General features: G+C 43.1%; 1 protein-coding gene across 2 annotated transcripts in view; it reads left to right on the forward strand.

Annotated features, from left to right (window-relative positions):
* The first annotated feature begins 2,536 nt into the window (after positions 1-2,536).
* Plod2 (procollagen-lysine,2-oxoglutarate 5-dioxygenase 2) overlaps positions 2,537-24,616 on the forward strand; it is a 69,768-nt gene continuing 47,688 nt past the window's right edge. The window contains exon 1 of one of the 2 annotated variants that reach the window (XM_005080720.4): positions 2,537-2,901. In XM_005080720.4, coding sequence (XP_005080777.1) covers positions 2,784-2,901 — 118 coding nt within the window. In that variant the 5' untranslated portion in view covers positions 2,537-2,783. The remainder of the gene's footprint in view (positions 2,902-24,616) is intronic. The other variant, XM_005080721.4, reaches the window with a different exon arrangement.

Below are 24,616 nucleotides of genomic sequence, written 5' to 3' on the forward strand. Positions count from 1 at the left end.
GGAACTTAGGTTTATCCAGCTTTTTCCTCTGACCTTACCATTTCGGAGCATGCCAATATGACTTCTTGTAGTGCAGAGTTACACAATCTTTGGTGGGTTTCTGTTTCTCTGAACTGGGGTTGTATGGAAAGCAAGAAGTATTTCATGGCCCTTCAGTCAATGAATGATGAAGCTGAGAATAAAGACAGCCCAGCTATCTTGTACCTTGGCTAGCATATCTGTGGGGGTGAGATTACACATCAGGTCTATGGACAAAGGGCCACACCCACTGGCTTAGATTACAAAATGAATCAACTCCTGATTGTCTTTTCTGGGATTTCTTCAACCTCACCTACTCAGTTTCTTCAGAACACCTCATAAAACACTCTTCCTGTGACCTTTGGTCAAGGTTGACTTATGGAGGAACTCAAAAGAGGTCAAAGATTGCTATACAAACTTGGCAGTCTAAAAATAAAACATCTGTCCTGCTTTGGGAGACAAAGTAAGCCAAATCAGTCAAGTGTAGGATATATAATGAGGTGGTCTAATATTTTAGTGCAATAATCTGAATCCTAGGCTAATGGGTTAGGATGGCTTCCAGATCTTCTGGGAAATCTTTTGAGTTCGGGGTGAAAAAATCATAAGCATGATGAATATAGCCATAACACAGAGTGACACAGTTTGGGACAGTAAGCAGCCACAGGAAAGTTGGCCAATGAATAAACAATTTGAGCTGTGACATTAGGGGTGTGTTACTTAAGCAGGAAAGAGAGAATGGAAGGAGGCAGAGAAAACAATAAGGAAAATGTTAAGAGTTCTCTGGGTTGGTGGTACTGACAGCAGAGATTTCCTTCCTTCCTTCTTCCTCCTCCTTCTAATCTGAAGCCATGTGAGTTAGAGCATCTTTAGCAAAGATCAAGAAACTGGGTGTGAGATCTGAATATGATGACTAAAGACGCTACACGTTTGTCATGGGAACATTTGAGTAGACATCTCTAGCAGAAGGCAGAGCTGGTAACCTGAGATGGCTGGAAGGATTTGGTTTTAAGGCTGTGACTGAAGCGTCTGGCTATTCTGAAAAATCTCTCAAGATACTTGCTTTATAGAAGCTTTTAAGTTCTGACGTTGAGGCACAACAGAAGAGGAGAATGGCATAGTAACCAATAATTATTGGTGGGCTCTACAGTTATGCATACATGGAAATTCCAGTTGTAGCCAGGCAAATCGAGGACTCCAGAGGTTCAGGAAGCAGGAAGTCAAGTTCAAGGAACTTGGCAGTGAGACGTCTGGAATTCTGGAAACAGTTGTCCAAAAGACTGGCCATTCTTCTGAGGCCTGGATCTGCTTGCCCCTGCCTGGGTTCATGATGCTGCACCTGCCACCCGCACTGTAAAAGAATCCGTCCCTTAGCTGTTCCTTTTTCAGAGGAACCATGCCACATTTCATTTTTTCCTCCATTCTTCTCCAGTCACACTTTCCACTTCTTTGATTATTTCTACACATCTGTGAACTTTCTCCAGTTTTCCTTTATTAAAAAAAGAGGGCGCAGGGAGGGAAACAGACATACCAAAGCCTTCAAAACAGAATGATAATGGGCTTAGTTCTAGTCACAAGTTTTATTCTTCTTTCTTTAAATGTCATACTCCAAATATTTACAAATGTTCCTGCCTGTTTTTAATATGCTAGCCACTATCACTCTTGATTTTATGATAATTTTACAAATCCCATGATTATGAACTTGTAAATTTTTAATTTCAAAAGTTCCGAGTTAGAGTGAGCATTTCCTTCCTCCTCTTATTTCAGGGAGATTTAAGTAGAAGATTCTTGAATGCGGTCAATTCGATTCTTTCTTCTTCAAGGAACCATGGAGTGTGTGAGAAGTTGTCAAAAATTTGCCCCCGCACAGTTCAACTTAAATCTTGTGCTAATGGGTGAGAACATAGGAAAAAAAATGACTTTGCATAGACACACTTATCAAAATCCGAAGTAGTGGAGGCGGCTCCCAGGGGTCCAGGAATGGCTTCCTTACATCCTCATAAGTAATTTTCCGTGTGCCTGGCGGGAAGATCTTGTAAGACACAGACTCAGGTTGCACAAGCTGGGCTTGGGTTCCGCCAGATTTACAAGCTTCATTACTGGAAAGAGTCTATGGCTCTCCTGGCATTAGCAGTCCGGAGAAATGTTCATCGGAAAATGAAAAGTTTCTGTCTTCAGAATAAAATCAAAGCATGGCCTTCTCTGACACGGTGATCAGGCTAAAATCAGAAGCAACAATGTGCTGGCAGTGTGACAAGAGCCTCAGTCCAGCAGACTGAAGCTCTCCTGCACTCACCTCCAGGAGAGCAGGGGTTCAGCAGAGGAAGTCTGAGCAGGGCGCGCCGTGGAAGCTTCTGGAATGCCGGGAGAGGGAGAGGGGCGCACTGCCTGCAAGGGAGCTCCCCGGGAGCCCGGGCGTGAGGCGGTGCACGTAGGCGTAGGCGATTCGGAGGGTGGGGGCTCAACTTCGACGGCCCCGGGACACGGGGTCCAGAAGCAGCGCCCCGCCCCCGGCCCCGCCCGCCGCGGCTGCTCTTAAGCCCGCGCAGCGAGCGCCGCCGGTTCCCTCGTCTGCTCCGTGCACTCGGGCTCCTCTCTGCGTTAGTCCGTTCGGTCCTCTCCGCCCGCTTCGGTATCCGCGCCGTCCGCTCAGCTCGCTCGCCGCTGCCGCCCCGGGCCCGGGTCTGGCCCAGTGCTCTCCCGGGTCTCCGCCTCTCGCGAGAAGTCGTCGCCGCAGGCCTCCCTCCGGCTCTCGGGCTCAGGGGCGAATGGGGGGCCGCCGAGTGAAGCCGGGGCGCCTGCTGCTGCTGCTGTGGGTGCTCGCCCTGCTCTCCTGGGCGCCAGGCTTGGACGCGGAGGAGGAGACTCCCTCGCGCATCCCTGCAGGTGAGCGGCCCACGCCGGCTTCCACGGGCGGGTCTAGGGGGCGCCCCGCATCTTTTCTTTCCGCCTCGGGGACATACCCTAGGGACTCCATGCTTTCTGATGGACGGTGACAGCCTTTCCCCCGTCCCGGGAAGCACCCGTCATCCCGCCCCTGTCCATAAACCGCGCTGGGGACCGCGCTGCGGGCAGCCGGCCGGGCGGACCCACTGAGCGCCCACCCACTCCTTGGTCCACTCAGGGACGCGGAGTCAAGCTTCGCTGAGCTCTGGCTGTGCCCTGTGTTCGGAAGCTGAACTAAAACTAGTAGTTGGAGGCAAGTTCGTGTGAGCAAAACTTTCTGGGTTCAGTCAGAGGAGAGCCCCGCCGCCCGTTTGTCGAGGCAGGACTTGCCGCTCTTTGTCGCGCAGGAGAATTCTTGGGCCGTTTCCACTTTGGGGCTCTGGACTCAACTTCCTGGAACTGAGCCCTGGGTTTAAATGGCCCGATGTACCGTTAGTGGGCGGGCGCGATAAGTTTGTCTTCTTCTGTAACTTGTTAGATCCTTTTCTGCAGGAACCTAAGCCCACGAGCAAACCTCGGGATTCCAATTCAGAGGGGGACATTTGGCACAAGTCCAGCTGGTCTGTGTAGCCATGGTTTTTGTCTTGCTCTTTGGGCAATTCATGAAACTTAAGCGCTAACAGCCCTTGGTTCTGTGGAACAGTGCTTACTTTGTTGGCTGCAGAAATGTACGCCTTTATTCTATCAGTCACAGGGAAATCTGAATCTGTATGACTATTCTGAATTTGAACTAAACACCGAAGGTGTTTATTTTAGCATAACACTCGAAAACCACACATGTAAATGCAAATAGAGGCATAAAGTGTAAAAACTTTCTTGGAAAACTTTCTTTGTTGAAACACCCAAAGAAGCTTTTATTGATAAATAAAAATAACCTCACGGACTTGCTAATTACAGAGTTTGGCTTCAGAATTTTTTTGTGTGTGTTTTTCGACGCCACCTCTCACTTTTTGCCGAGGATATCCGTGAGCGTCTGCTCCCTCCCTTTAAATTTGTGTTTGCAAATCAACTCCTTCTCTGTGCAAACTTTTTTTTTTTTTTTTTTTGGTTTTGCGAGACAAGGTTTCTCTGTGGCTTTGGAGGCTGTTCTGGAACTCACTCTGAAGACCAGGCTGGCCTCGAACTCACAGAGATCCGCCTGCCTCTGCCTCCCGAGTGCTGGGATTAAAGGCGTGCGCCACCAATGCCCGGCTAACTTTTAAGTTTTTGGAATTGGATTTTAAACTTTTTAATGGATTGTAACATCAAAGGAAAGGAATTTCAGATACGATTGTTTTCCATATAAAATCGAGGGTTGACATCTGAGACTTGGTGTCTGTGGTAGGTGGACACAGAGTTGGGTTATGAGCTAAAGGTTGGAAATGTTAGCGTGTACTAATGGAGCCAGTAGAGTAGTAGCCAATCTGGTCACATACATAGGTGCATACATGGTCTTACATGTTCTGTGATAAGCTACTAAATGCAGAAGATACATGATCTGGTAATTTGGTCAGACTTCTTAGCTGTGGTTAATTTTTTCCCTGAAATAGTACAATCGCAAATTGCTATGTAAATATGGAAATACTCTTTAAGGTCTAAGTTGTCTAGATTAGTAGGTCCTCAGGAAGAGTGCCTATCTCTTCTGACCCCGATTGATTGTCAGTGTGCCCTAGCTAGTCAGTAAAAAGTGTATTCAGAGCTGGGGCAATGGCATGGTGGGTGAAGTCCTTGTCCTGAAAGTGCTCAGGTCTGAGTTTGGGTCCCCAGGGTCTACTTTAAAGCTGGGCTTGGTGGCCAATGCTTGCAATGCCCTTGATGGTGAGATCCTAGGTGGATCCCTGGAGCTGAATGGCCAGCTAGTGTAGCCTGCTCGGAGAAGATGCAGGCTAATGAGAGACCCTATGTCAAACAGAAGGTGGCTGGTGCCTGAGGAGTGACTCCAGAGATTGTCTTCATACCTTCACAAGGCAAACCCGTGAGTGGATTCACTCAGCATTTCTTGTCACCATCGATAATTTGAGCCGTACATCTTTGCTTTTGGTGGCTGTCTTATGCATTGTAAGTTTAGCTATGTCCTTGACCTCTACCCACTAGATGCCAGTAGCACTCAGCTCTGAATGTGAGAACAAAGTAAGTCTTCAAAACAGCAAAAGGTCAGTCTCTTAATAGGCCAATGGGCCATGCTTGACAATCACTGTGCAAGATAGATAGGTGTCCTAGAGGCAACATGTTATTGGGAGGATAGTAGCTCCTCCTCTGCCCTTCCATTCATTTTTTGAGAGTTTTTCTAGAGCTCCTGGGCTCCTGTGGTCCTCTCACATCAGCTCCTGAGTAGCTGGGACTATAGGTCTTCACCCCATGCCTGGCAGTATTTGTTTTTGGAAAACAAATTTATCTAGCAATTTCCCACTGTTATAGTGAATGTGTTTTTGGACTATGGCTCCTGTGTGTTCAACAGTTGGGAGTGTCTTACTTGTTACCACACCTGAGAGGTCTGCTGTGTGCAGCCCTAAGTGCCCTTTGGCCACCCCTGTATCCAGACCTGGAGAGAATGTAGACAGAATTTAAATTAAAACTGTCATTTGTGCTCACTTGTCCTTGAAGCATTTGTGAGCATTATCTGTCTTGGAGCTTTCCCAGGCAGAGCTCATCAGTCAAGTTCATATGCTGATGCTTCTTTGTGATCTCCATGCCTTCTAGATGAGTGGAGGAGAGTGTGTTCCTGCTTAGTCTTTGCCTTCTGGAGGCTAGACCTGGATCCTGACTAGTGTATGCTTTTAAAGGCACCTTGACTCTTTTTTGAACTAAATTGGGCAAAGACCAAGTTTGGAGCAAAATTGAAGGAAATGGTTTCAGACATTTCTGCTAAGACTAGTATTTTTCAACGATGTTCATTTATAAGCTCTTTAATTTGCTATGTTGCGTTCGAGGAAGACAGAAAAGGCTTGTCCCTATCTGCTGATGCAAACCAGCAATTTACAGGGTGGAGAGGGGTAAGCAAGTCCCTGGAGAGGCTGTGGGGAGGGAAGGAGGGAAACTCCTCTGCATTTTCTCTGTCTCTCTGTCTTCCCTGTAGCTCCCCCAGTCAGTCTAGCATGGAGGAAATTCCTCCCCTTACTGTCTTTTGTTTTTGCTTTTCTTCTATAACTTTTTATGGTTGGTTTATGCAGCCTGTACTTGTTTTGCTTAGTGTTTATGATTTAATGACTTATAGATTATTTGAAATAGATTTTTACTCATTTTTGCAGTCTTCAGAATGCATGCCTGGCCCTTTTACCACACAGAGATTCTCTGTTTACTTTGTTAAGCTTAATGTCTGCGTTAAGAGTTAGGAAGAGTAGTATGCAACCATTGACTTAGTAGCTGCTGCTTTTCCAGGGCTTTAGCTAACTTGGACCAGCGTTTTTTTCTCCCTCAGGTACCCTTGCTGCCAAGACTGAGCACTGTAATCACGTCATATCAACCAAGACCTTGTTTCCAAGTCACCGTTGGTGGGTCTTCACCACAGCTCTTGTTTTCTCCCAATTTCTCTAAAGAAAGATGGTGTATCCATTGTCCCTTTCAGGTTTTTGTTTGTCATAGTCCGTTATGGGGCCAGAGTTGAGATTTGGGATGTTCCACACCTCTCCCAAGGCCACTGGGGAGCAATAAGACATAGTACCCTTACTCCGGGCTGTTTCTGTTTTTCCTTGCTCTTCCTGCCCTCATTGTTGCTCTGCTGGACTTTTGGGTATGGGAAAGAAACAGCAGCTGGACTTCAGTGATTTAGGGAGAGGGATGTTTAACAGGAAAAGCATGCTGTTCACATGCTATATACCTAGTGGATTATGTGCAAGACTGAAGGCCAATTTGCCCCTCAGCCAGAGACAGACTGCAAACCATAGGCCGAATCCATACGGTGAAACCTGACTGTGTACTTTTCTATGGCCTTCCAGCAAATAGACTTCACATTTCAGGATGGATGGAAAACTTTAGGAGTCAAGTAATATATCATGGCATGTGAAAACTTTATGAACTAGAAACTGTGTTGACTTCAGTGATGTTCATGTGCTGACTTTGGTGCCCCCGGGCAGAGTTGAGTGGTTCTACACAGATGGAATTGACTACACAGTCTAAAATGTTTACTGCCTTGCCCTGTGCTGGTACTTCCTTGCCATGGGAGATGACATTCTCATTGAAGCTGTAACACATGTAGATTGCTCTTCTGTTGGAAAGAGCCACTTTTGGGACAGTAGCAGCTGGCTCTGGGCATGCCAGAGGCCTGGTTTTCATTTTAGATGTTGTCAGTGATTTCTGCAATTTTTGTAACACGGCACTCAAATCTAACTAGGTATACACTTTGGTATAAATACTGTTTATGCAGTCAAAACCAAATATCTTTGCTTTGGCCAGATGGGAAGGAAATATGAGTTTCTTTAAGCTTATTTATATTATAGTCATTTATTCACAGACCTTGGTGATTAACTTTGGCTTAGTTTTTTGAATGAAATAAGTAGGGCATTTGTCATTCAGAAGTTTCAACTCCTGTAACAGTAAATGAAGTTCAACAGTTCAAGTGACTTGAACTGCTTTGTGTGTGTATTCCCCCTCCCCCCATGAACACACTATTCAGGAGTGATTTCCAAAGCTATTGAGATTGTAGTTAGCCCCAGATAGTTACTCAGAGGAGTTGAATATGGGCAGTGTCACTCTGCCCTAACTGTCTGAAAGCTTGGCTTGTTAAGCAATTGCTGACATTCAGTGGAGGTCTGTTAAATTATTACCCCACCAACTGGGTCACAAGGATACTCTTTATACTTGGAGGAACACTTCATAATTTCAAAATGGAACTTCAGATAAGTTACTGTTCATGTAAAAAATGCAGTTTATAATTTAAAATATAGTAACTTCATGTAATTTTTAATATTTTTCATTCAGAACAGCTTCACTTAGATTGGAGATCTTATTTTCATGCAGAAGAGTAGATTTCCTTCCTGTAACATTATGAATATTCTTGTTTTAAATATTAATTCAAGCCAGAGCACTTACCTGTTTGATTCATGACTTGCAACAGTTCTCTCAAATTAGTAAGAGTGTTGCATTCCTAGTAACATATGAACTTTCTTAGACTTCTTAAAGGAGGTGTGATCATGTGCAGAGTGACCTATTGTGAGTCAATTTGTTAGTCCTGTATAGTATTGCTGTACTCCAGCCAGTGAGACATCCTACATAAAGAGGCCACTGGCAGTCTTTACTCTTTGATTCAAGGGCAGCCAACATTGTAGTCTTTCCTTTCGTTGTCTTTTTGATTGCCATTTCTCACAAAATATACCAGCGTCTGTGCAAGTTTCCTAGTGACAGGGACACTCTTGGCATTGGCAAGACAGGGAGATAGATCTCTTGCCTTCCAGTAACCTTCCCTTCTGCCTGTGGGTTTCTGTTCCTGATGGACAGCCTACTTAAGAGTCTTCACCAGAGATGAAAACAAACCAACCACCACATTTCAAGTTTTTATGCAAGCTACACAACACGATTACCACTGTAAACAGTCCTTGTGATGGCTTTTAGTTAACATACAGTAATATGTGGTGCTAAATGTGGGCTTGTTAGAAGGTATTTCTTAGGTAGGGCAGAGTTAAAATTACATCTCATTTGTTGTATTGATTACTTACTGATTTTAGTATTATTTAAATTATTGTTGGATGTGTAGGCCATCTATTTATTATGCTACCTTACTTTTGTACTCTAGAGTTCCATGTCAAATGTTGCTGAAGATTCCTCTATTTGCTTGTCAGTTTTAAGGTTTCTTCAAAAAGCAGTAGGAAAGAGGCTTTTCATTTGATTTCACTTTTCATTTGTGTGTGTGTGTGTGTGTGTGTGTGTGTGGAATAAAGGAGCTTTCAAATGTGTGATTTTATGTTTTGAAGAGGAGGAGGGCCTAACTATGTAGATCAGCCTATAGTATGAACCATCATGCCTACCTCAGCACATAGCTGCTAGAGTTCCTATGTCCTCATCATCACTGTCCCAGACACTCAGATCCACCCAAGACACATCAGGTAGCGGCTAGGTCACAGACCCTCTCACACTGGGACACCGCCACCCCATTTTCTCACCCCTACTCTGGAAGTGCCAGGGAGGTCTGACAGGCAGGTGCTGCTTAGATGAAGCCCCCACTCCCACTGGTCTCTCTTTCACAGTCCCTCTCCTTACTGCTTGGCATTTATTTACAGGTGACAGCAGGGGTTTTGCAGATGACAAAACTGATTCATGACATCCAACTATAGCCATTGTTGCAAAGATGACCCTTATCTGGGAATGCCTCTGGATCTTGTAAACACTTCCCTCAGTCAGAAATACAAGAAAGGATTTCCCTGAGTCGAATTGGGTGATGTCAGTTGACCTTGGGCCCATTTTCTTGGTTAGAACATCCCCCCCCCCCGTTGTTTCACCAGGGACCTTAAAATAACTAACTCTTCTGTGCTTAGTGAAACTTCCCCTTCACCCCAGTGTCTATTCCTCTTCTCCAATAAACTTTTCGACTGAAAATTGGTCCTACTTGTTGCTCTGTTGGGTGCCGTTTCTTCCCTGCAGCAAGGTTGACCCTCCTGCAGGCTTAGCAATAAGTGTAAAAAGTGCATGGATTCAAGCACTCACTAAGTTCCTGATGCTGGAGCATCATTGCTTCGTAGGAAACATACCCACAAGCCAGTATTCTTCCCTCCAGAGTCCAGGGTACATCTCTGCCCCTGACTTTGATTTAGCTAGCTTGGAGCCATAGTTTATATAGGGCTCTAGGGTGCTAATTACTTACTACGTATGTCACAGAAGGGAACCGCAAGTTATTAGGTTCTTTCCCTTTTTTTATGGTCACATCTCATTTATATAGTCTAGGATGTTTGTAAACCAATGGTTCTCCTGCCTTTGTCTCCTTAATGCTGGGACTACAGTCCTGTGTCACCATGAATGCCTCCTATTTTTGGTGATCTAGATTGAGTCTCTAACAGTTCCTCAAGCGTTTAAAAACATTCCTTCGTTCTGTAAAATGGTAAACACTAGCAGCAGCTATTTTGTTTTGAAAAATTCTGCAAACAGAGAATTTAAATTATATCTTTGAAAACCCAAACAACCTGGCTAACCCCCTCTCCCAGGAAGCCTTGCAAGCCCTTGTGCCCAGGGCAGACTAGTTGTTTGTTTGGGTTTTTCCAGTCCTGCCCAAGCCAGCTCTGAGGCCCCTTGTCTTCAGAGGTCCCAGCTCCCATTCCAGCCATGCTGGTATTTCCTGGCTGCCAGCTAGCACCGTGGCTGTGACCAGAATGGCCTGCTCATTCAGGTCCTACTAATTCCTGCCGGCCACTTCTAGAGGACAGCTCTCTTTTTCTTCTTAGTGTAGTTTAGACAAGGTTGGAATTTTTTAAGCTGACTTTACTAGGTAACCAAGGGCAAAACAAAACCAAACCCTAGTCTGGAAAATCACCAAAGCAAAGAAATGAACAGACCTACACAGCAGACAGAGTTCTGAGTGTTTTCTGACCTCGGCACCCTTAGAGCCTTGTGCTCCTGGCACACTCCTGGGTTTGGAAAATCCTTGCCTGACTTTTGTTTGGGTAATCCTTTACCTCCTAGTTTTCCCCAGCACAGTGTTTTACAGACAGCCGTTTTCCAAGGTAGAAAGCACTCATGGATGGTCATTTTTGGAGGCATGTTAGCATGACCCTATCCAGGTAGCATTCTGTTTTCTTTAGTAAGAGGGAGATTTTGTGTTTGTGGTGATTTACTTACTTGTTTTACATATATAGTTCCTGTTTTCCTTTATTAGTTCTCTGAGAGTTTTCAAGTCTGTACATGTTTCAAATCTGTACGTATTGACCACCACCAGCTCTTCCAAGATCAAACCTCTTCCCTACCCACCCAGCTGTGTCCTTTTAAAAACACCTTTCCAGGACAGTTTTTGCTGCCCAAATATTCTTCCTGTGGAGCTGGTAAGCTAATTCTTTTGTATTGCTATAATTCTTGGTTTTGAGTGTGATTTGCAAATGCTTTTGTAATTCTATAGTTTACTAAATACTAGTTGAATTATGTAGACTAATAATATTTTCCCTAATAATATTTTCTATTGGTAGCTAACATTATCACAGTTCCCATCATTTAATACTCTAAATATAACAGTATTTCAGGACTGAAATATTTATTGAATGACTTGTTATATTTTGTTGTTTTGTGTAGAGGGAAGAAAAAGAGTAAAACAAAGAATATACCATAGATCCAGTTTTTTTGTTCACTGAAATTGTAGGAATTGCGAGAGGGAAATTATTCATTTGTAAAGCTGAAGAAATCAAAGAACCTCCAGGATGAATTATGGGGAAGAGTTTATGTAGACAGCTGGCGCCAGGAGGCGGGGATCTGAGACCCCTCCATTCTACAGCCTGCCCCCTCGTGCCCCCAGCAAACTTAATTTGCAGTGTATGATCTTACCCTCACTGACACTTGATACTTCTTGAATTTCAAATGTAGGAGGGGTGGCAGAAAGCAAGTACTGCCAGGATCAGAAAAGAGGCCTTGGGAAACTTACTACTACTTTATTAGGCCCAAGAGGAGAGAAATACACAGTGGTCTTGTATTTGGAAACTTGTGTTTGCTCTTAGTTATTGTATCTCACATGGGATTTGACTGAAACTTGATGTGGCTTTTTTCTTAATGAGCTTTTGATTTAGAGGTGAGATAGCAATGCCAACAATAACTACAATTAAATTTACATTTTAAAATATTCCAAGTGTTTCATGGGAGAGGCAAACAATCTAGGGTTTATTTGACGCTTTTTTCTGTTTTCTCAGAGGAATCAGATAATCCAGTACATTTAAATATTGTAATATTGTACTTTTTAAAAGAACTCTATATTCTGTTGCTTGCTTCCTCCCTATTTAAATGTATAATGTATAAAGTGTATAATGTATAAATGCTGGTAACCGTGGAATGGTTACCAACCTATGTACTGTATGCTGTTTAAGAATTGACCCTCTTCAGTTTGTTACTGAAATAGATTTGTCCAGTAGTTTTAAAATATGGTGACATTTAATGAGCTAGAACCGTACGTTCAAAAGAAATCACTTTGTAGGAGAAAAATGCAGGAATGTGTGTGGGTGTACGTATGCGTGCACTCGTGTGTGCACATGTGTGTTTGTGCTCAGCCAAGTGCCTGTACCCACTAATGTACGCGTATGCTTGCATGTGCTGTTAGCTACAAAGACCAGCCTGAGGCCTTTCGAATGGAGTGATATGCAAGCATGCCTTCTCTGATATGTTGCTAGACTGCTCTCTCAGCATTATCTGTTCTTTGTGTTTGAATGGAATGTTATCTAGTGAGTGGTACCGTCTTACTGATAATCCTAGGAGAATTGCTTTTTCTTTTCCTTCTATTTTTGGGACTTTTATCTACTGTTTCCCAAAGGACTGCACCCATCTCCCACAGTTAGGGACCAAACAGGGTCTTGCTCTTGCTAGGCAAGCGCTGAGCTAAACTCCCAGCTCTGAAATTGGCTTTAGGTAAATTAAAGGAGGAAGTTCAGACAGGACAACTAGAAGAAAAGAGTGTAAATTTTGAAAAATCAAAATTACTTTTGTTATAATACTCTCAAATTGCAAAAGCATTCATCTTGTGTATTGGGCAATTAACCATGATTTGTTGAGTAAGCAGATAAACATGAACAGTTATTTGTTCCAATATATTAAATGTTAAAGAAATAACTGATTTATTGAAACAATAAACGTTTGTGTATAGGTATGCATGCACATTTACGTGTGTGTGTGTGTGTGTGTGTGTGTGTGTGTGTGTGTGTGTGTGGAGGGCATAGATTGAGGCTGTATATCATCGTAGATCCCTCTGCACTTTATTGAGATCTCACCCTGAAGCCAGAGCTCCAGTATTTTAGCCAGCCAGCTTGCTTCTAGGATTTCGCTGTCTTTGTTCAAGTCCCTGGGATTATTAGTGTGCCATACCCACTCATTTTTTAGTATGGATGCTGAGTATCCAAGTTCTGGTCCTCAAGTTTGGGGGCAAGCCCCTTACCTATTGAGCCATCCCCACAAGCCATCTCTTAACTAATCTTTGTATTGCTAAGTATTGCACATTTAATGTTTTTATGTTCTTAAGTGCAAGTGTTTTCCCCTATAGGGTGTCAGGTCCTAAATTGCTAAGCCCATCATATAGTTCAGTTAATGGCTCAGTTACCTGACTAAGGTGTTTATGTGGCTTATGATGATGTTGGTGGGATTAGATGCTCCTGGTTGAAGTATGAGTGTTTTAAAACAGGCACAAGCTAAGAAAACACCATCATGGATAATGCATTTCCTTTCTTATAACTAGGCTTGAATCCTTATAAGCCTGTGTGAGCAGCTCAGAGTGAAGAGTGTTTGACTGTCATGCCCCTCCCAGCTGTCTCCACCATACTGTAGGCGGCAGAGTCAAATCTCTCCTACTTATGGGATTTCAGAAAAGTCAAGTAGTGTTAGGTTTTCAGAATCAGGGAATTTTACCTGAAATCCATTTTTCTTCTCCTGGTGGGGAGAGAGAGGGAAGGGAAGGGAGTGACAGGTAGGCAGGCAGATGGACAGAAGATTGGCAGAGACACCACAGAGCTTCCTTCCCACAGGACACAGGCATTTGGGGGGGAGGGGTGGGCTGCTCTTCCCTTCCTTCCCTCTGTGTCCCTGCACTGGGCACAAGTCACAGAAAGAGATAACCATAATGTTGCATGAAGATGTGTCACCGTGACTGGTTTGCATTGAAGAAGCAGCATGGCAGCACACAGTAAAGGTAACCAAGCCATGTAAAAGAATGTAGTTTAAGAAATATGGGGTAATTTAACTTACAACAGCTAGTTAGAAACAAGCCTAAGCTATAGGCTCAACCTTCATAATTAAATAAGTCTCTGTGTTTTGTGTGTGTGTGTGTGTGTGTGTGTGTGTGTGAGAGAGAGAGAGAGAGAGAGAGAGAGAGAGAGAGAGAGAGAGAGAGAGAGAGAGAGAGAGAGAGAGAGAGAGAGAGAGAAAGAGAGAGGGAGAAACGCATGCTGGCAGCCCAGAGAAAAATCAGGCTACACTTCCTGTGATCCTGCTCTTGGCCCCTCTCAAGCCCACTAGCTCTGGAGTAGGAGACATTCTCCCAGTGGATATTTGATAATGTGTGTAGATGCTCTTTTATGAGTAGTAGGTGCTGCTGGAGTCCTGTGGATAGACATTGGTGGGTAGGTGAGCACATGAGGGTATCCTACAAGCTACGGCATTGTTCTCAAGGAAGAATTAACTGCCCTGATTGGCAGATCTGCTGACTTTAAGGAAAGACTCATTGTTCTAGGTAATCGATGCTTATCTTGCCTACATCCCTGTGCTTCTCCTGATTCCAAGTTTATCTGAATTCCCTCAGTATCCATGGTGGATTCTGTTGTCAGCCACACCTACTTTTACCTGTACCCACTTTGGGTCGTATTGCTGGGGCCTTGGCTTATTTAGCAATTTTAAGTCCTCTGTTAGTGCATCCATGGAACAGTTTTTGATGGCATTTTATCACATTATTCTGTTTTTTTAAAAGTCTTACTAGAAGTGGAAGTCTTCTTAGAAAGAGAGTTTATTACTGTAGTGTCACTGGAGCCTGCCATCCAATGTAGGAAACTGAATGTGGCAAACTCTAGTGCATAGTCTGGGTGTCCTCCAGCTCTCCCTGCTACCCTGACCCCCTGCAGTGTCCTGGGCCAATCGATGATCAGTTATTGGATATACAGCAAGTTTTTATCACTCTTTTTGGTTAAATGAATATTTTAGTTTGAGCTAGACTTAATGGACATGAGGATAGAAATGACCTTCTGGTGTTGGTTCTGATATCTCTGCCGCCCCAGCCTCAGGAAGCCTTTTGACTGCCAGCTCCACTGACAGTGGTCAGGGCATCATGTCATAAATAAGAAAATGAGAGGAGGGCTGCCACTGGTCAGAGTTCTATTAAGGAGAATTCATTTTATAATTCTAATTTTATATTTTAAAATCTGCTTTCTGTATCTCAAACAGAGGGACTGTAAAAACTCATTAAGGGCAGTGCCCTGGTTAGTTTTGTCAACTTGATAGACCTAGGAAGAGGAGACCTCAGTTGCAGAATTGCCTACATCAGATTGGTCTGGGGCATACAGGGGACCATTTTCTTAATGGCTAATTGATGTAGGAGGGCCCAACTCTCTGAGGGTGGTGCCATCCATCAGCAGATATGGGGAAAAGGGAGCTGAGCAAGACGGATGAAGCAAATCTAGAACCATGTTTCTCTTTAGTCTCTACTTCAGTTCTTGCATCCAGATTTCTGCCCTGGCTTCCTCAATGATGCACTCAAGTAGACTCTTCCTTCCCCAAGTTGCTGTTTGTCAGCATTTTATCACAGCAACAGAAAAGCAAACTAGAAAAGCTTACAGGAATATTGTAAAGGCTAGATGAACAAGCTTTGCATTGAGTCCTTAGCAGTTACTCCTATACACTTCCTTCTGTTCCACTGGGACTTCAGGAGGCTTCCTATCTGTGCCCTTCATGAATCTGGATTCTCCTGCCTAAAATACCTCCGAGGCCGTAGGAAGTCATTCTCAGTGACTTTGTCCTTATGAGATTGGTGCTGGCGCCTGGATTCTAGAATACAGAATTAGTTCCTGTCCCTGCCTGTGTCTGTCCCTGTCTTTCTTGTTAACTTCGCTGCCTCCCTCCGTGCTCACTGTGAGAGGCTGGCCCTGGAATATTTTTGACTGCATTAACAAAAATAAATGCTGAAGGTAGTGGCAAGGAATCTGTGAGTGTGAGGCCTGCGGCCACATCGCTGGCAGAAGACAACTGTTTTCAGAATGCAAGGGTTTGGGTTTTGATATTTCAATTTCTGTGAATTTCTTCATAATTACGCTTTCTTGTAGCATGAAAAGTTATTCTGTGACTTTAGAATCACATAGATGTCTATTTGACCATAGAGATCCAGGTACAGGCAACAGAACATACCCATCGTGGAACTCTTACACAGAACATTGACAATCAAATTCATGGTTAAGTTTTGAGACAATGGAGAAAGTCATGGGAAAAATTAAATACAAGTCTGAAATGGAAAGTAAGTAATGGAGATTTCATGTCCCCCTCCACCCTCCCCCCTTTAATGACCATGGATCATAATTTAGGGGAGGGAGGGTGTAGCAGAGCTTATCTCTAACTGCAGTTATACAGTGTTTGATTTTCAGCTGTTTATGTAGTTTTCTCCTGTGTGTCCATTTTACAGAGTAGCTTTTAGTAAATACTTAGCAACTCCAGTTCCTTTCCTGAGAAGAAGCCAGGGATTACTCAAGAATTTGAGAAGGGTCAAGAGATAACAAAAACTCTGCCTCGTTGAGGAAGGGGGGACTTGACTCAGCCTCCAAGTGCTCTGGAAACTGAAGGTCCTAAAGCAAACAGTCTTTTGGAACGCAAGGCCCTGCTAGTCAGCAGCAGCAGCACACCAGAACTGCTTGCTGTTTGCTCAAGGTTGCTAAGTAGCCACTGAGCAGCCTCTCCCTGTGTCTCTCCTCAGCTCCTGGTCACTATGATTCTATTCTCAGGGTCCAAGAGGTCGGTTTATTTAGATCCCATGTCTGAGTGAAATCACAGGTTTTGTCTTTCTGGACCAGCCCTTTCCAGCTAACTTAATGATTCCCATTTCCTCAGTGTTATTGCAAATGATTCTTTAACTTTTTTTCTTTCTTTTTCCTTTTTAACCAACACAGGGTTTCTCTGTGTAGTACTGGCTGTCCTGGAACTCACTCTGTAGACCAGGCTGGCCTTGAACTCATAGAGATCCACCTGGCCCTGCCTCCTGAGTGCTGGGAGGGATTAAGTGCATGCACCATCATGCTCTTTAACTCTTTTATGGATGAGTAGTATTCATTTGTTATCATTAGCCACTTAGAATGAATTAAAGATTTAACTTTAAGGTTTATACATACATGTTTTATATGCTGCCGTGTCAGTTCAGTGCGTATGTGTATGCATGTATCTATGTGTGTGTTTTTGAAAAGATACATTTAAAACCTGATTCTTTTATTTAAGATTTGCTTGTTTGTAACTATGTGTGTGCCTGTGTGCCCTGGATGGGGGGGGGGGGATGTGCACAGGAGTGCAGTGTCAACAGAGAAAAGGTGAGGTATTGGCTTACTCTGGGCTGGCTTGCAGTGTGAGTCACCAGTGTGGGTGCTAGGTTCTCTGGAGGAGCAGGAAGCACCTGTAAGCACCGAACCGTCTCCATGGGCCCCGAAAAGAAGTCTGTAGTGATTCAGGATTTGTTTTGATGATATGTGTCAGTGAGTGCAGGCCTTTCATCTGTAGCGGGTTCTAAAATGCTCCAGTAAGAAATGGCAGCGCTCTAATAAGAAAGTGCCAAATAGAATCAGTGAAGACCAATTAATATAAATGTTGGGTCTTTACTTAAAGTTGTCTTTTTACTTGCAATGAAATGGATTTCCTTAACTGAACTACAGTTAAGAGTAAATTGAATTTGTCTGTGATCCCACTATCAAGTAGTGAGCAAACTATTGTGATGCTTTTTCCGGTTGATATACCCTCCTGTGTTTTCTTTACAGTATCCAGTATATCCATGTTGGCAAGCATTTAAGTGTATTTTGTATTTTGTCTTGCCTCTAAAAGTTTTTCTTACAGCATTTATTTGTTTTCAGGTTATGACTTTATAGTAACACTTCAGTATGTGTGCTGGGATTGCTCTAGCTTGCCTATGTTACTACCCACGGTTGAACAAATGCATTATTTAGTATGATGTATTAATACCAGTTATTTTGTAATGATATTATTGAAATTACATTTTTGATTCCATTGTTACTTACTTGCATGTGATTTGTAAGAAACAATGTGTCGTGGAGTGTGAACCTTTTTTCCTGTGTGGATTGTCACCTGCCCTTCTCTTTTGTATTGAATCATGGTCCCTCTGCTGATACTGCTACTGATTTATTTCTTGAATTTATAGTTATTTCTTTACACTTATCAGAATAGGAAGGTTTTTCTTTCTTTTGTTTTTGTTTTTGTTTTGGTTTTTATGAGACAGGGTTTTTCTGTATTGTTTTGGAGGCTGTTGGTCCAGCCCGGCCTCGAACTCACAGAGATCCACCTGCCTCTGCCTCCCGAGTGCTGGGAGGTTTTTTTTTTTTTCATTTTTTGCTATTTTTCTTCTGTGAGATGTCATTTCACTGGAATACACAATCTAGTTTAGTGGAGGAAGCACAATAAAGAATTGCATCAGTGAATGTAAATCCTCAGGAGAGAGAGAGAGAGAGAGAGAGAGAGAGTTGGGTATCCAGTGTAAGAATGATGGGATTGAAAAATATCATTTTATGTCTCTTCATGCCATTGTTCCATACTTGTGTTCTAGGCAGGCTGAGGGGGGATGCATTGTTTTGAGGAGAGGAGACTTACAGCAGCATAGTTTAAGTAACAACTTCCTGAGTCTAGGGTGTGATTGCAGAGTATCCAGACCAATGGGTTTGCAGTGAGTGGGTGGTGCCAAGAATTCAGACTCCAGAGCTCAGTGGTTAAGAACATTCCAGAGGTCCTGAGTTCAATTCCCAACAACCATGGTGGCTCACAACCACTGACAGTTGTATCCGATGTCTTCTTCTGGCATGTGGTGTTTATGCAGACAGAGCCCCACACACATAAAATCAATTAATCTTAAACAAGAAAGAGAGTTCAGGCATGCAGACAGGAAGGGACACAGTGACAAAGGGTCCGGACTTTACTGAAAACAAGAGAAAAACTGCTGAACTTTTCTGAGGTGAAAGAAGATTTATGTGACTTCGCCGGCTGGCTCTTCTGATGACAGCCTAAAGAACAGATTGATGAGGTCTGGGGTGATGGCTGTATGGGCCTTTAGAATATGGGTGTTCACGAGCAAGGGAGGAGACGATGGCCTCAGACCAGGAGAGGGGGCCGCATTACGCTGATAGAGTTTGCAGGCAGATTGCACATGAACATGAGAAAAGACAGGATATAAGAACCTCTGCAGTTTGCATATAAATGACAGGCTAAATGTTTAAATTTGCTTCATTTGTCATAGAGTGGAAATGCACTATTCTGCTCTAACTTATATTCCAATGTGGGGATAGACTAGAACTTGCTGAAAAGCTTTGGTGACCATTTTACTTTTAGTAATCACTTACTAAAGTGTATAGCTTTTTTGTCCCTGTGATGTTTCCTGAGGGCCTAATTTAGTGTTGTGCTAAGGTTGAAAAACTGACTGCTGAAACAGAGATTCTGTAGAGCGACTTGGAATGTAAAACTCCAGGAAGATCTGGAACAGCTGCTGTGGGTCACTGACCCGATGAGTCTGGGACATAGCTTTCTGCAGAACTTTAGTTTTGTGCTGAGAAGTTAGATTCCCTGGACGCTCTTACAGTCACAGCAAGGGAAATGGAAATAAGGGGGAGGCTGGCTCCAGGACTCTAACATCACTGCTGAGATTCCTCTGAGGCAGCTGAGGTTTGCTCCAATGTGATAAGTTTATTTGATTTGATGCACGATTAGCATGCTCCTCCTGCATACTCCATTGCAGTAATTAGAAGCTTCATTTTGTCTTTTTATTTGTTTTTTTAAATCTATTACAATTTAAATTTGTTTAAAGGCAGGCATTGCTTTGTATGTTTCAGTTTGTTTTAGGAAGGCTTTGGGCATTTCTGCTCCCTGAAAGTGCTTTCCTCCTGTCCCAGGGTCCCTTCAGTTCTTTGGGGTGGCTTCTCAGTGCCTGACGATCTTTTCTACTAAGCGTACAGCTCATGCAGTTTTTAAAGGGTGTTTAGAGGTGATGCTGGTACGTGTTAATCTTAGTTTCCAGCAAGGAATAAAAGAGGACAAATGGCTGGGAAAGAGACCGAAAGGAATCTAGAAGAAGAGAACAATAGTTTAAGAGGCATCAGTGGAGAGCGGGTGAATGCAGCTGGACAATGAGCTTGGCACTAGGCAGCTTTGCTAATTAATAAGCAAGGGGATTTACGCATTACATAGTTTTCTACTTAGTGAAGGAGGGAAAGCTCTTTTTCTTCACACTCCTCCACCCAGTGGCTGCGATAAAAACACTCTGGTAAAAGCAGCTTAGGGAGAAAAGGTTTCTCCAGTTACAATTCCTTTAGTGGGGATGTCACAGTGACAATAGCTTGAGGGACTTGGTTACGTTATGTTCATAGCCAGGAAGCAAAGTATGATACATTCTTGTGCTCAGCTCATGTCCTCCTTTATGCGTAGTCCTGGCTCTTAGGCCAGGGAATGGTGCTGTCCATCCACACTGGGTGGGTCTTTCTACCTCAGTTAGCCTGGTCCTCTCAGGTGATTCTGGAGCTCATCAAGTTGACACTTGATAGTGGCCATCAGACCATTCCTAATGATTCAGTAGGAATTTTTCTTGGGGACAGAAATCGGTGGAAAGAGTCGGTTCATGGGTAGAGAGATGGCACAGCAGTTAGGAGTATATACTGCTCTTGCAGAGATCCTGAATTCCATTCCCACATCAGACCATTCACATCTGCTTGTAACTTCAGCTCTAGGGACAGCTGATGCTCCGGCTCTGTGGGCACCTGCACCCACATACACATACCCCATCCCCAGTTAAAAATAAAAACACATCTTCAAAAGAGTTTTTTAATGATGTGCATTAAATAATGCCTGCTAATTCTTTTGCAGTATGTTTAAAAGTATTTTCAAAGGTATAAATATTTTCTTGATAATTTTTTATTAAAAATTCTGAGGGACTGGAGAGGTAGCTCAACAATTTTAAGAACAGTAATTGCTCTTACAGGGGACCCCTGGTGTGATTTCCAGTGCCCCCACAGTGGATCACAACCATCTGTACCTTCCAGTCCCAGGGGATTAGACTTCCTCCCTGAGTGCTAGACAAGCATGTGGTGCACTTACATATGTGCAGGCAAAACACATACATGTAGAATAGAAAACATTTAATTAAAAGTTTTAAAAATAGAAATTTGTGGGCTAGGGAGATAGTTAAGCGGGTAAAGTGCTTGGTACTCAAGCAAGAAGACCTTAGTTCAGATCTTCAGCATCCACATAAAAGCCAGATGTGTGGCACATCTGTAACACTGGCTCTGGCAAGCAAAGATCGGTGGATCCCATGACTTGCTGGCCAGCTAGGCAGCCTAGCTGAAATAACCAGCCCCAGGTTCAACGAGAGACCCTGTCTCAAAAAATGAGGAAAACAGCAGAGGAAGACTCTTGAACTATTGACTTCTGACTTTCACACACATGTTCAACAAACCATTGTACACCCTTGTGTGCACACGCACTCCCCCCACACACGTGAGTTGTTAAAACTTTGCAGCTATTTTCCTGAGAGCAACATTTGATTATTGATATGACAAGGGAAGTTGTTATCAGCCCTCCAACTCCATAAAAACAGGAATGACAAAGGAAGTCTGGTCCTGGAACATCGTTTATTGCTGGTTTACATTTAACTCTATTTCCCTGCAAATACCTTTCTTCACCTGGTAAATTCTTTTCTTCAGGTCTCACTGTTAGTATAGGTTCCTTAGACCTGTTACCTAACCTTCTAGATTAATTCTATATTAAAATCTCTTATATTTAAAAGTTCCTGACGCTTTCTGTAGGTAGTTACTTACTATGTGTTGTCTTCACTATACCTAAGTTATATGGAGTCAGGAACCATGTGTTTAAAGTAAATTTATGGAGGACATTTCCCAAGAGTTTTTCGATCATTAGTTCGTGTTCTTCTAAATTTTGGTAATTTTGGCTTATTGGGAATGTGTTGTACTTAGAAGATGCAGAGTAATTTATGAAGTTGTGAAATTTTCCACTCCTATTTTAAGCCATATTGTATATCCATTGAAAGAAAAACACACACACAAAGTAGTTTAATCTTGGAATCAAGGCATTCCAGGCACACTGGGAGAAAGGTCATTGATTCTGAGGACATAACCAGCACTAACACTGCTTATTGGTTAAAGAAGTCAGCCATGGATGAGCAATAAGTAGCATGAAGCTTTACAGCATTGGGCAGGGTGACCCTGTGTTGTAAGAGATGTTTGGAGTGCTTGCAATTGTGAGGATGAGTGTTAGAAACTGGTCACATAGGATATTGGCTGAGCTCTCCAACAAGAGTGAGGGATGACTTCATTTCCTGCCCCGCAAGAGCCTACGTGGATTCCTGGCTGCTTGGATACTGTGCTGTCTGAGCATTGCTTCTGCCCTATGTGGATTTATACACAGAGGTTCGATTGCATTCAAAGAACTATTTCGCAAACATCTGTTTTAAATGTGTGTCATCTTTGTGACTAATTAATGCCTTGCTGTGTTCTTCTGGAGTGATCTTAGTGTTTGAACAACTACACAGCCTGCCATTTATTTCTAATGTATTGCAGCAAGAAACTAATTGAATGTGAATGCACAGAGACCAGGGAAAGAATGGAGGGAGCAGGGAAAGGAAGGCTAGATGGATGAATGCCTCACTGCGAAGGTCCTCATCAGTGTTGTTTACCAACAGGGTATTCCTTCCCAGGCGAGTTTCAATGTATGTACTCCAAACCTTGTAAAAATTGTCTTAGTAATGATTGAAAGGGGTGTGTTGTCATAGGCATGCGCACAAGTGGCTTGTTTAGTCCACTTGTTGACATGAGAAGTCTCTGCAAACTGACTGCTCAGGTCTGGTGAAATTCGAACTAATGTGAAGTGCAGAAAGCTTTCGGTGTTGGTATGTGCTCAATTGCCACTGTTCAGGCAGGGTAGTGAAACCCACTGTTAGCACATTTAGATTTCTTCCTAGTTTCTGTTCACGATTCTCCTAGGAACAAACAAATATCAACACAAGAGAAGCTATTCGCACAATGTTCATTCCAGAGGGAGAATGTGACATTTAGATATTTTTTAGGATCTACACTGTCACCGCAAATACTTTTAATTTAAACATTTTCTTCCCAATTTCCCCGTGCAGTAGACTTGTGTTCTGGTCAAGTCATCTTAAATAATTTGGTATTCCTTTTCTCCCTTTCTCACAAACTCAATTTAATCCATCAGCTAGCCTGCTGAATTATTTAAGGCACACACAAATTGGTTGCTTTTCACCTCCTTCACTGCTACTCATTGGTTCTGAACATGATCTCTAGCCTTGCGTGTTCTTATGGACCCTCTCCTCGTCAACGGTGCCTGAATTTATCCTTGCTTCTTTCAGTGAAACCAAGTCATTCTGTTAAACTTTAGTCAGATGATGAGAAAGCCCCCTTGTATAGCAAGCACTAAGAGCATGGTCTCCAGAGCCAGATTGTCTGGACCCAAATCTGAGCTTCTGTCCCTTCTAATACAGTTTACTTAGGGCAATGTAATTGATGTAAAATAGAGAGAGAATTAGTAGTTGGATTTAATGAGTAGGAGGTAAACATTGTTAATATTGCTATTAGCAGATGCTAATCTTGACAACTCTTATGTTATCCCTTCCCACCAAATTCTGATAGCTTCCCATGTCAAGGTTAAAATCTACATTGACCTGTAGAGCCCTCTGCAGTTCAGAAGCAGTTCAGAGTTTTGCATATGTCACATCTTCTCTTGCTTGATGTCTTCTGGCCATATGCATGCCTGTCTTGTCCTTCCCCAAACTAGACACCATGGCATACTTTGCATTTATTGTTTCTTCTTACTAAAAAGCCTACCCACATTATCTGCATGGCTCGCTGTCTTAACATTAGACCTCCCTCTCAATGTGCCATGTGTGTGACCCAGAATTGCTGCAGCCGTGACTCCCGGTGTTTCCTCTCCATGTCCTGTAGAGCACAAAGTTAGCTGAAACACTGGGCTTTGTGTTGGCCCCTGGCGGCAGAGGTTGTTTTCTCTTCTTCTCAGTCTGGAATACTGAGCCTTTAGGACACTGTCTGCCATGTGATGGAACACAACACACGTTAAAGAGGCTGATAAAATTCTGGCATCTTCAGTATGTGTATTCGTCACTTGGAAATCTTTCAGAACAGCATTCCTCCACTCCCTCCCCCATGGGGCCTGGTTCTTCTCAAGAGTTCTGCATGGTCTTTCTCATCTTGTCTTCCAGGTGCCTTTTTTAGAAGTAATGTATTTAACCAGTTATTTTCTTTCTGAATGCAGATGAGATTCTCTTGCCTCTCTTTCTTATTACCTGAATCTTCCTACCTACAGTGTATTTCTTCCATGGAATAACTATGAATAGCCTTCAGTCCCTCCTCTGCCTTGTTGCATCTCATTGTGGGTATTTGCTGGCATACCTAGGTCAGTAGTTGTATAATGTGATTCCCATTCAGCCTCATCAGTATCCCCTGGTGCATAGAAATTCATTCCTCTGCAGTTCCTTGTACACATTAATTGAGGAGCATTGTGACCTAACCTCTGTAGGCCTTGGGTAGTTCTGCCACATGGTGATGTCTGAGAACCAGTTGACAAGGACATTATCAACCCATGGAACAGACTGGCTATACCTGATATCAAGGAACTAGTTGGTAAATTATTATTACTAGCACTGAATTATCAGGTTTCAGTTGTTTCTAGGAATAGAAAAGCAAACAAGGTGGGAATGGGGCCCCAGAACTACAATGTTCCAAGAAAGAATAACATGATCTTTGAATGTATTAGAAACTGGAAGGTGTCCTGCAGGACAAAGGACAGTCAAGGAGAT

This window comes from Mesocricetus auratus, unplaced genomic scaffold (genome assembly GCF_017639785.1).
Source record: "Mesocricetus auratus isolate SY011 unplaced genomic scaffold, BCM_Maur_2.0 Super-Scaffold_100691, whole genome shotgun sequence".
In the NCBI taxonomy this organism is placed as follows: domain Eukaryota; kingdom Metazoa; phylum Chordata; class Mammalia; order Rodentia; family Cricetidae; genus Mesocricetus; species Mesocricetus auratus.